The sequence below is a fragment of the Culex quinquefasciatus genome, chromosome 2, assembly GCF_015732765.1.
Source record: "Culex quinquefasciatus strain JHB chromosome 2, VPISU_Cqui_1.0_pri_paternal, whole genome shotgun sequence".
Classification (NCBI taxonomy): Eukaryota; Metazoa; Arthropoda; class Insecta; order Diptera; family Culicidae; genus Culex; species Culex quinquefasciatus.
The window spans coordinates 185,299,517-185,312,340 of record NC_051862.1 but is presented as its reverse complement, the minus strand read 5'-3'; the positions used below and the strand labels follow the sequence as shown (position 1 = coordinate 185,312,340).

Here is a 12,824-nt window from a genome sequence, read left to right as displayed (position 1 = left end):
CAGATAAAATGATGGTAATATTCATCAGGAATGGTGACAGATGTTGTGGCAAAATACATTATTAGTTTTACCACAGAAAATTATGAATTTTCATCAGTTATTGATGAATATTCATCAGGTTCACATTTTTAAACATTTTTTATGTAATATATGTCAAAAAAAGAGATAATTTTCAATATACCAAATTTTCAACGTTCCAAAATTCAACTTTTTTTCTGTGTACATCATTTTAATAATTGATTGATTGAAAGTTATTAACAAAACTTTCAAAAAATAGATAAGACTGGTGTCCCTTAAAAAATACACATTGTAACTGAGTTTTGTGGAATTAATATAAAATGAATATTAATGGGAAAAAATCAATATATAAATCGATTCAATTTAAATATCAATGTTGATAATTAATTCAATTTATACGCAATGTTTTTCACAGTACGCTTTCACTGTGCGCGCATGTTACGTCTCTCTCTTTCTGACTAGTTTTTAGTAAGGCTTACACCCTTACTAAAATCATGGTTTTCTGAGTTCAATATCCCACTTTCATACTACAAGCTTAAAAATGGTTATATGGGTTGAACTCAAAAAATCGTATGAAAAGTGAAATATTGAACTCAGAAAATCATGTTTTTGGTAAGGGTGTACTCAGTTCAGATAGTGCGATGGACTTTGCTTAAAAATAAGCCCTTTAAGTTTTCTGTCGAAAGATACCATCTGAAAATAAAAATGTATCATGGGAAGTTGCGAAATATGGATTTGTAAGATTTCTTCACAAATCACAACTTTCATGATACATTAATGATTCTGGATGACATTTTACGAACAGTTTTTCAGGCAAAACCTGAACCTGTCTTGATTTTTTATGTTTCTGGATGATATTTTTCGCACCAATTTTTCAGGAAGCAGAATTGGCATGATTATTTCATGTTCCTGGATGATATTTTCGGTACCATGACATGATATTTTTAAGTTCAAAATGTCAACTTGGTTTGATATTTTTATGATGTTTCGTAGAGTAACTCATGTTACATTTTATGTTTCTACATCTCTTAAGTCAAGCGTTCTGGAAACATGTCATCTTTATGTTTTTGGCAACATGACAAGTTTACCGTAAGATGTAATTTTCTGATCGGGCCGGGTAATCAAACATAAACGCGAACATTACTCTACGCATATCAAAAAATTATCAACTTAAGTTCGTGTTGGAAACTTCAAATTATCATGCTATGGTGCGGAAAAATATCATCCATAAACATAAAATTATCCCGACCAGTTCATTTTTTTCCTGGAAAAATATGGGGCGAAAAATATCATACAAAAACATAAAAGTATCATAACAAGTTGTGATGTTTCCAGATATTTTTTTTCTGTAATAATTTTGTTGCTTTAGAAAGCGTAATACACAGTAAGAAAATATAAGTTTCATATAGACTGTTTTTCAATTGTATTTTAATAAAACAATATAATGTGATGTGATTTTCTAGTAAAATTTATTTTCATTAAATAAGCCTGAAATTAAAAAACTATAGCAAACAATCTGCTGCAAGACTAAACATAATGACAATCTTAATTTTTTTTAAATATTTGTATACAGTCATCCCTCATATTAGGAACAGTTTACAGATCGACCAATATTCAAAAAATCATAGAAAATCGATAATTGAACATAATGATTCGCTTTTACCTTCATTTGACAGCTGTTTTTGCGATCTTTCGAATGCTGTATCGAACAACTGCAAATTTTATCGTTTTATATCAAGTTTTTGAAGAAAAACTTCGACCCTTGAAATCTACAAATTCGGAACACTTTTTTCTAACGATGTAAACAATCTTTTTTATCGCTCCAGGGGTACATATTTTTATAAAAAAATGACTTCACATTCGGAAACCAGTAAAACTCATGCTTAGTAATGTTTTATGAATGGTCTGCTAACTTTTTTGTGAAAATATCAGTTAAATTCAGGTGTTCCACAATTGTGGGAGGCACAATAACATCCCACAATTATGGAACAGGCAATTTGGAAGCAGCGATTTGCTGCTCTGAATAAAATAGTCTCGAAATGCAGTTTTTTTGTTTTAAAAGTACTGCTTATATTAATGAAATAGCAAAAGAATGTCCAAATAAAGGTCCTAAAAATACAGAAAAGATGCATTTGGTATGCTTTTGACAAATTATCACAAAAGTGTTCCGAATATGTGGAATGACTGTATCATTTGCCGTATAATTCGAATTAATTCAAAGTTTAGTGTGAATAAGTAAGGCTGGTAAAAATTTTATTTAAAGTTTTTGTCACTCCTCCCTTCGAAGTTTGCCCGAAAATCAGGGGGCAACAAAAATTACATCCAAAATTGCATACTACTAACAATATTAAAACAAATCAAACTTTTTGTAAAGCCAAGTCAAAGAAAAGCTACGAAAATCTGTACAATTGAACTAAACAAATCAATAATGCACTAATTTATTTGCATTGGCCGCTGAAAATTTTCCTGAAATTCTAGCAAACCTATTTGAAAGTGTAGAAATTTGTAAATATTGTCAAGGCGGAAGCGTTACAACTGGGCAACGTGGCTCGGTCTTATACAAACATTTAAATTTATAAAATTCCCAAACAAAAAAATAAACAAAAATATGGTCTTTAAAGGAAAGAATCAAAAAATATATGCAATCCTTATCAATAAATAATTTATTTTCAGAATTTTATATCAATCTGTCAAAAGTCAATAATGTGTATTCAAAATCAGCATAAATAACAAAATGAAAAACTGAACTTTGCTAAACAAACATTGAAATGTTTGAAAGAATTTCTAAACTGAAGTGATAGGTTCACTTTGAAATAATAATTCTCGTACATACCTTGTTAATCCTCATCCAATCCATCCAGAGAGCATATGATTGCAGCACAATCCATTTTTGCAGCTGATTGGTCAAAGTAAACAAAATTCTAGAAGCCGAATGTCCAGAAAATGCCCGTTAGTAGATCTGTAAGAGAAAATAAAACACAAAGCATCAATTCTCAAACAAAATTTATGGAATAATTAAAATTCAATAGTAAACAAAGAAAAGAAAACAAGCAATACTTATCTGAGTTTTAAAATCGTCGAAAAATATTTGTCGGTTGACTAGTAGAACCAACATATGTAGCCACTTCAGGTGGACTCATCTTCCTCCGTGAAACTGCTTGCGAGCCACACAATTTAATCATCTCCTCCGGAATCACAAGAGGAAGGTTCAGAAACGTAAACAATCACACGCACACTCGCGAAAACACACGGACCAAATACGGTTCCTCCACAAATCGCGATTCTGATGACACGACGACAAAAACCAAAACAAATCGAAACTGCTGTTTTCCTCCACCGAGAACTGTCAAATTCGCCAAAATCATTCCGACGTTGATCCGCGTCTTGATAGCATCTGCTGGAGGAGGAGGAGGATGACCAGCGACATGCAGGCAGGAGGATTTCGATTCTGCGAACTGCGGCTTTGTCATGCACGCGCTAACGTAACTTTTTCTTCTCCAACGAGCCACCAAAACATCAACTTTCACATAAATAACAACATTTCGCAAATCTCACATAAAATGACACCAACGAACGCACATTCCCACGGCCAAAATACGCACTTACAACCCGCGGCGATTCGTGGACTGTTGTTAATCAGTGGAAAACTACTGCACCAAAAACGTAAACAAACCCTTGTCCCTTGTCCTGGCGAATCCGCCAAAATCCTTTCCTCGTTAATCCACAGCAGCATCTTGGGCAAGGGAATTACTTTTCTGGTGCAGCGGCTTGGAAACTTTCCTTGCACCCGTCAACACGGAGCGAAACTTTTTCTTCGCCCCCCAGCCACAATAACACAAACAATCACTTAAACACAACATATCACGGCTCCCGAACGCCACGGAACGGACGAACACACACTCCCTCGGCCACAGAACGTACTCACAACCCGCGGCGATTCGCGGACTACAATTTATCCGTGGAAAACTACTGCGCGAAAACGTAAACAAACCAGCCCGCCACGAACGCAAAAGCTGTCTGTCTGCCGATTGCCGATTCCTGTCACGACATGCCGCGCGCGTTGCGTGCGAGCATGAACGAAAGAAGAGAGAAAGAGAGAGTGAGCGAGCGCGTGGGCTCATTTTTGCGTTTTGCGATGAAATTTTATATGCGGTAAAATACTTTTTAATGTGATTAGTTTAACTAGTGTATTTAAAGTAAATTAAAGTGGAAAAATGTCAATAAAAATGTCCATTAACAAAACTGCCATTTTAGCTAAGTCCGGCTTGAAAAAATTAACCTTGTAAATCATCTCATAATCCCGGGTTTTCAAAAATATTCTAAGTGTAGGAAAAGTGAAATTTTGTCGAGGAGTGAAAATTTTGCTAAGTCCAGCAAAAACAAGATAAAACTAGAAAATATCATCTCATGATAAAGAGGTCGAAATTTTTTCTAAGTCCCAAAATAATTTGGCTTTCGAAATTCTGCTAAGTCCAGCAAAAACAAGATAAAACAAAATAATATCATCTCATGATAAAGATTTCGAAATTTTTTCTAAGTCCCAAAATAATATGGCTTTCGAAATTTTGCTAAGTCCAGTGAAAACATGATAAAACAAAATAATATCATCTCATGATAAAGAGGTCAATTTTTTTTTCTAAATCCCAAAATAATTCGGCTTTCGATTTTTTTCTAAGTCCGGTAATATCATGAGAAAATGGAAATTTATCAACTGATGATAAAAGGTCTACAAACATAGAAAGGAACATAGATTTCGGCGCGCATTTTAAGAGTTTTTGGAACAAATATCAAACATGCCATGATATCAAAAACAACTCAACTTATTTTTTTGTTCGTCCCATGATGCGACTTTCTGCCCGGGATACAAATACCTACATTTTATATCAACCAGAGTTTGAAAAATGTTATTTGGAACACATTTTTAAACATGTGGTGATTTTGCATCTTTATTTGCTTTTTAACCACTTAATTTAAATTTAAGACTGACATCGAAAAGATTGCCAAAGAACCCAATATAAAACAAATTTTATTTTGAAAATGTAAATTTATTCACGTTTGATCAATGCTACACTCTAAGACGATCGGAGTTAATTCAAGTTAATGTTCGTCAACGTCTCCACATTTTTGTCCCTTAAGCCAACAGTTCGTACAGATAACTCGCGCACTCGTTCAGTTTGCCAAAGCCGGCCACCTCCACGCTAATGTTGAGCAGAATCTTGTCAATGAGTCCGGTGTTGCTGCGAACATGGTTCGCCACCAGCGTGCCCTGTCCACCGGGGATGGACATCAGATTTCCGAGCGCCTGGTACGCCCTGTAGGTGGCCTCGTGGTCGGTGGCCCACTCGAGAAACTCTCCGACCGCGTCCGAAAACACCTTGCAAAAGTCCAGCGATGGTTTGTCCAGCTGGGTCATCGAGAGGTTCAGATAGAAGCTGGCCAGCGCGATTTGCAGGTTGCCGGAGCCGGATTTGATGGGGGAGAGTTTCTCCACGATCGGCCGGATGTGTTCGGTGATGATAGCACGTCCAGGGCCGTGGGAAATCATGTTCACGAAGCAACGTGCGCCCATCATCTGATTTGCGGGGAGATGGTTGATGTGTTGGAGCAGCGTTTGCAGAAAGTCGCCCTCGAACAACTCCTGGCAAGCTTTCGGATCACGCACGATTAGTCGGGTAATGTCCAGCACGGGGAAGATGCTTTCCGTTGGCCAGGTGAACAGGTAGCGGAGAGCGGTTAGACATGCGGAATTTTGCTCAGACACTTTGGTCACTTCTCCGACGTAGCGCACGATGTCGTCCAGCGTGTCGTCCGACATCTGGAGGCTCTTGTCTTCGATTTTGCCGTTCAGTTCCTTCAGCTTGATTAGGACCTTTGCCAGGTCAGCATTTTCCATCGTCACAAAGTGTTTGTGAGGGAAGTGGTTGTTAACCTTTTTGACCTCACTGGAACCGGTGGAATAGCTGGATGCTCCGGTGAAGGGATCGGCGTTTCCGGCTCCACCGCCAGATGATCCGTTGCTGGCGAAACCAGCGTTTGGAGTCTGCGTTGTGTAGCTTGATCCGCCCGTGAAGGGATCGGTGTTGGCAGCGCTGGGTTGATACGAGGACCCTGACCCAGGGACGTACCGAGCGCCACCGGTGAACGGATCGTACGCACTATTAGAGCCAGCGCTCGGTTGAACCGGCGTGTTGTCGGCGTTTTTCACTATAAAGTTGGCCACCTGATCCAGATAGGCTTGCGGAAGGCTGTGCTTGTGGATGAACCGCTGGGCAACGAACCAAGGATCCTCACCACGGTTGTACGGAAGCTTCAAGTTCGGAGCTTCATCCGACAAGTTAACAGAGAAGACATAATCATACTCGCGTCCTTCGTACAGCTGCTTCCCAGTATCTCCTCCGGTGGCTCCCATCACATCGCCAACACACTCCCACTTGTTGTTACTCCACTGGTAGCACATGATCTTGCCGTCCGCGTGGCGAACAATTCTCGTCTGTCCCGGACGTCCCTCCGACAGAAGCGATTCCGGCCCAGGCAGATCGTTCACGTTCATTCCTCCCAGTTGCTTCGTAGACTCTTGGATGCGAACGTCAACCGACAACTTGAAGGCATCCTGGATATCCTGCGGAGCAGCGCGATCGCTACTGGACGTGAAAACACGCACCAATCCATCGCTGGAACCGGCAACAATGTCTCCGTTGCGCAGCCCCGCAACGGCCCAAACCGATTGGGCTGGCAACTGCAGCGCATCACCCAACGCTCCGTCCTTCAAGCTCCACATCCGGATCGTGCTGTCCTCTCCGCCGCTGATAAATACGTCCTCTCCCCAAAAATCGCTACGCGCAACGCTGTAGATGTAGTTGGTGTGTCCATGAAACTCCTTCACGCACTCATTCGAATCGCTCCACTGCCGAATCGTTGCATCGTTCGAACAACTCAGGAAACCTCCTCCTGGCAGGGCACACAACCCACGGACGCAATCCTTGTGTCCCTTGAGCACAACCAACTTCTCCCCCTTTTCGTTCCAAACAAAGATGGACTTGTCTGCCGATCCCGTTACGTACTTTCCGCTGGTCAGCAGCGCAACCGCCCAAACGGCCGCTTCATGGCCCACCAGCGTGATGCTGGCCAGCGACGACCCAACGCTGGTCCAAATCTTAGCACTTTTGTCCCAACTCCCCGAAACTATCACGTTCGCCGAGTTGCCCTTGGCCAGCGCGCACACCGTCGACGTGTGGCCCTTCAGCACCGCGATCGGTTCCATCGGCCCGTTCGGGTACTTGAACACGCAAATCGTCGCATCGTTGCTGGCCGTGCAGATCCAGCCGTTCTCCTCCACCACCAGCACGGCCCCCACGTAGTTCGTGTGCCGGTTCAGCGTTTCCGTTTCCGTGTACTGGTGGCCACCGCCCAGCGAGCTCCACACCTTGGCCGTTTTGTCCCGCGAGCCGGACACGACGAAGCCCTTGCCCTCGGCCACGGCACGGACGTCCAGCTTGTGGCCCGCGAGTTCGCACGAAAGCTTGAAGTCTTCGATTTTGACCATTGTGACGTTTTGTTTTGGTGTCACTTCCTGGAAATGGTTCCGGATTAGGAGTTGCAAGATTAGAAATATGTGCATGGCCAAACTACTCACCGCGAAAAGATCCTGCTGGGGAACCTTTTATCAAATAACTATTGAACAACAGCAGAGGAAATGTTGGAAAAACTCCAAAAAATTGTGCCGAATCACCAAAGCCGAACCGCTCCGCCAAGCGATGAGTGAATGCACTTTGATACTGCAACTGTCAAACAGGTTTGAAAAGTGCATCGGAGCAGCAAGGCGGTTGTACTGTACAGAGGTGAGCAGGTTTATGACGTAGGACTACTACAATTATCGCTCTTAGCTAGAAATTACTGTGGTAGGTATTGCCAGAGAGAAGGGCTGCTGCTGCTTTCCGCTCGGTTCCGTACCGGCCGGGTGTTGTACTGTTCTCCAGGTTGTCTGCTTCTAGCTTAATCTTTTTCTGCTTCTGCTGGACAACGACTTCGCTACCCTGCTGATTCCCCTCGTCCCCAGCGCCAGTGCCAACACCGGTCCTCAGCCGGCACTTTCTTCAACGCCACGTCTGCTAATGGCCAGACCAAAGTCCACGAGCAGAAACTTTTGCTGCTTCCGGTTGTACAGAAAGTTGCTCAGCTTGACGTCTCGGTGGATCACGTTGAAGTCGTGCACCCGCTTCAAAGCCACCAGTAGGTTCCGCAGGTACAGCTGCGTTTCGACTGGTGAAACTGGTCGTGCGCAATGTACGGCATCACGAACGCCACCGATTCCTGCCGGATCAGGCACAGATACAACCCCGACCACGTTGTTGGCCCAAAGACGTTGACAATCGTTGGATACATTCTTTGGCTAAGGTGATTACGCGCCTCTTAAAGAAAATAGGTCTACAAACAACTTAACAAACAGCATATCAAGAGAAAGGAAGCGCCACCCACTTTGGCTTGTTTTCGCTACGCTTTTTTAACTATTTCCTTACCAACACCTTATTGATCTTAAGTCAAGAAAGATGAATAAAACTCATTTAAATTGAGATGTGTTTTCTTTATTCAAGCGTTTTTATCAAGTTATACAGTGGGACGATCTAATCACGTTGTTTGCAAGTTAGTTGTGGTTCAGGGGCATGTGGTCAGAAGTAGTGTCATAAAGGCCAGAGGGGCCTAGTTTCCAAAACGCAGCATGATTCAAAAGCTCCAACTGTTGCCACAACTCAGCTCCAGCAGCTGGACACATGATCTAGATCGTGCCCATCATCAAAATTGGTCACAATGGCTCATTCGACGTGTTGGCCAGAAGCTTCTTACGACTGAAATGGAACAACTTCAATCAAAATCTCACTCTACACTTAAAGACTCACATTCTCTTCATGGTCCAAGTTCTCCGAGCAATCGCGTGCATCAATGAAGGGCGTCTGGAGGCACATTCCTTACGTGGTGACTTCGTCCTTGATTCCCGTGAGGCACTGTACTAAGCAAAAATCAAATGAGCCCGTTCACTTCTGCTTAAGCGACGTTCCTTTTTCTCCCAAAATTAGATCACATCCCAAGCTTCGTAAGCTGGCTGGAAAAGCACGCCTTCTTGGCATGTATTCTGCAAAAGAGGACATCGAATTGATTTTTTGGCTAACTGTTTGTCAAATTTGCATACCAGATTATTTTGTGCAGGTTGGGTCGCTATGTGAGAGATTTGTTTGTTTTGACAGATTTTTTTAGGAGTTTGCTGCGATGGAAAAATTGCACCTTTCATTTTCATAACGCCTCAAAACAGTAACGCCTCGTTGAAGGCGTTAAGCTAAGAACAAGATTGTCCGTTCGACGCAGTGGTGAACGCAGAACGCTGTGCCAGTTCGATTTTTCCATCAACTGTCAGTCGAACAATCTATAGGGGTTGCTTTGTTCAATGGTCGATGACTGGCAGGCTATGATGACAGGCGCAAAAATTTGCGTTCGCGTTCAGGCCTGACGGACAATCTTGTTCTTACCTTTACGGTTGTACCTTTGATTGGTACCATGAATTTGGGAGAAATTTGTTCCAAGTCCGCGCTCTATTTTCAATACTCTTTGGTATTGCGCATTTTGCACTTTACTAGAGTGTTGCGCAATTATTTTCATCACAGTATTTTTTCATCACAGTGATTTTTCTTCACAGTGATGACGAAGATATGCGTTGCTATGGCAGGCTGTTTATGTTTATTTATTTATTTTTGGAAATTCAGAACTATTGGCTCGTCAAGCCAAGAGAAAGTTTTACGGACTGGCAAAGTGATTCTAGGGACGAAGGCTTGTTCCGGAATCGTGGTCTCCGGTGATTTAAGATGGATCTTTGACTTATTGCCGGACGGATGGTGGACAACCAGCGTGCGTTGCAGGCTACGTTGCGGACAGGCGTCTTCAGTACCCGATGATCCTGCGATGCCCAGAGCGGCCCCTTCATGGCGATGAAGGCCAGTGGCATGAGGGTTATCGTCCTCTACGGTCCTCATGTGGGGAGGCGACAAACAGTGGCGGAGGGAAGCTGCCCGGGATTCACGCTACCGATCAATACGATTAATACGAGATGGACGAATGCTCGGAGTTTCGTCGATGGAGAGTGATTCAAGAAATGATTTGTTACCCTTCGCTACCCTGGAGCTTTTCGGATGTACCAATGCAATTTAATACATGTAATCTTTTCTAATAAAGTCTTTTAAAAAATATGTTCTTTCGGTTCTAGCACTAATAGGGTAATAACTGTTTTTACTGAAAAATGTAAAGGCTTCTTTAGTCTACGAAGTATTGATTTTAGCCAGAACTCTGTTAAATTTATAGCCAATACATGGTACCGAACACATCTCGAGGTGGCCGATAGAATTATGCCCTCGAGCTCATTAGGAAAAAATAGCCTGTAAAAAAAACTCACAAGTTCCAACTACGAGAATCGAGCCAGGAACCTTTAACAGACCATCTCAATGACTTATTGCCTCGGCTATCACAGCTTGGTGACTAGATTACGGTTAGAACATAGACTAAAAAAAGACTAACCACTTCGAACATTTTTTTCAAAAAAATATGACTCATGTGCTGTGAACCGCGTGAACCACCTTGGACACAATCACAACAAAGTCAGCTGTTCGTTTTGATTTCCACTAACTTTGGAGTGTGTTGTGTGAAAATTTGCCACGTCCGTGTGGAGCACTAGCAGGGCCGGAATCGAAACCGTTCTGGCGACAACCTTGGCGCGGCAGCCTTCAGCAACGCGGAAACCTTCACCATAACCCACCTGCCAAAGCCACCAGCTCCAGCTCAAGAATAGAAACCACAAGGTCACGGTGATGACAAGATCCGTGATAATTCCCCGCCGAGACACGTTTTGCTGCAAAACGTTGGAACCGGTCTACAGTCGACGATCAGTGCAACTTTCTCAACTACATGTCCTGGCGGAAGTTGTAGCTGTGCCGGAATTAGCTGAACGGATCAGAGCTGCTGTCCGGATTGCCCATGGTCACCTGGTTGGACAAAGAGACGAGCTTTTACCGGCAATGCTGGCACGTGAGCAAAACGAAGACGAAGATGTAAATCAAGGAAAACTTCAAGATCTACCGCATCGGAGCTGGAATCACCTCTACCAAAGATCCGCGAGGAAAAGGCACTGCTACCGCCGCCAAGTCGTCGGCTTATTTAAAAGGTTAAGGATACTTATTATGTGAAAATATATGAAATAAAGCTTTTGGTCAATGTGTTCGCAGAGTATATTGGTAAAATACCGAATTCCGGATAGTAGGGGAGTCTTTTTAGAAGTGTCCACGTCATTTCTTAATGATTCACATGTTCTGCGAAATGGTCACCTGGCCACCTATCGGATGATGCCTGGCAGAAGGGTCTGTGTCTTAGGACGGCTGAATACTTCCTACGCGATCGATGAAACTCGATTCGATTCCACCGAAAAGTCACGAGTGCCATTCCGGTACATGGAACCCCAGAACCGGTCCCGGAGTTGTCACTCTAACGTCATCGCGGGCTTTCCGGAAAGCTCAGAATGCCTTACGTAAAGGTTAAAGGTTCCTTGTGTGTCAGATAGTCGACGTTACATGACCGGATGCGACAGCTGCCGACCAACCCGGAACCGATGGACATACGTTCCATCGGTGACTTGGGGTGAAACCAAACGTTCATGGCCCTTCCCCTGTGCGAATGTGTGTGCTTGTTTAGAATAACAAATCAAAACAAAAACAAACAAAAAAAGAAACGTCAGAAAATCGACAGTGGAGCCAGTTCTTGACATTTTGATCTGTCATATTTGACAGTGAACCGGACGTGCCGAGGGGTCATAAAAAGGTTGAGTCATGGTTCAGAGCCCAGTGAGTAGTCTTTTATTAGTCTATGGTTAGAAGGCGATGCATTACAGTTTTGATAGTGTGATGGAAAATCAGTTTGCCAACTGTGATGAAAATTTTCCCGCAGCACTCTACTGAGGTGCAAAGTGCGCAAAGTTGACAGTTCTCAGTCCTGCAAAGCAGTGTGATGAAAAAATCTAGGTCTAGCCAGGAAGGTGCTGTGTCCTATCCCTCGCCTAGACCAGACCAAAATCCATGATAAAGCTGTCAGACCAAATCTGTCAGACCAAGGCTGTCAGACCAAAGAGCAAAAAGTAAACAATCTTGGTCTTTGACGTAGGTGCACACAAATCAAGAAAAGAAAATTTGAAAAAGAATTTTATTTTTCCAATTCAATGACTGGGGTTGGACTGCAAAATTGAATGGACGTCAGAAAATGATTAAACAGTGCGGCGTCCTGTACACCGACAATTAAATAAGCAGTTAAAAGCCTTATTCTTCCACTTTATTTTTGATCGCGTTTTCGGTTTACACCAGAAAAATCTTGAAATTATTTATACGGATTTTTGATTCCTCTCGTTCCATCATTCCCTTGGGTCTAGCACGATTGACACAAAACTCTAGAAATTGCTGCAAGGCGCAATAACATTAAAATTTTGATTTATTTTTTTTTTTAATTTAATTCTTGTGATTCAGCATCTCTAGAGTTGTTGATTTAAAATGCGTATATTCTTGCTTGTGTCAAATGTATTTTGACCTGGAGTCCATTTGCCATTTGTTTCACTTACATCAATTGGGTCCTAAAATTAGGCTTAAATTTGTGTTACATAATTTTGTCTGGGACTGACCCGAGCTCATGCACAGTAGCGCATCATTTGTTTTTCTGGCCGGTACTAAATTCACCCTCATTCTTTTTCATGCTTAAAAAGTCGAGTTTCGCAACGAGCTGAATGCACA

General features: G+C 42.4%; 1 protein-coding gene and 1 long non-coding RNA gene across 2 annotated transcripts; both read right to left on the bottom strand.

Annotated features, from left to right (window-relative positions):
* Positions 1 to 5,042: 5,042 nt before the first annotated feature.
* On the bottom strand, positions 5,043 to 7,811 carry LOC6031241 (phospholipase A-2-activating protein). Its single transcript, XM_038255256.1, has 2 exons — positions 7,652 to 7,811; positions 5,043 to 7,588 (listed from the first exon to the last, which is right to left on the bottom strand). Exon 2 carries the CDS (start codon positions 7,559 to 7,561, stop codon positions 5,150 to 5,152), a length of 2,412 nt encoding a protein of 803 aa, XP_038111184.1. The 5' UTR covers positions 7,562 to 7,588; positions 7,652 to 7,811; the 3' UTR covers positions 5,043 to 5,149.
* Positions 7,812 to 8,579: 768 nt separating this feature from the next.
* Positions 8,580 to 9,338, bottom strand: LOC119768066. The gene is made up of 3 exons (XR_005277889.1): positions 9,203 to 9,338; positions 8,913 to 9,145; positions 8,580 to 8,861 (listed from the first exon to the last, which is right to left on the bottom strand). It is a non-coding gene; the product is annotated as an uncharacterized LOC119768066 (long non-coding RNA).
* Positions 9,339 to 12,824: the final 3,486 nt, after the last annotated feature.

Excerpts from the sequence above, each read along its gene's own strand:
- LOC6031241 (XM_038255256.1), bottom strand. The coding sequence starts at position 7,561 with ATGGTCAAAATCGAAGACTTCAAGCTTTCGTGCGAACTCGCGGGCCAC.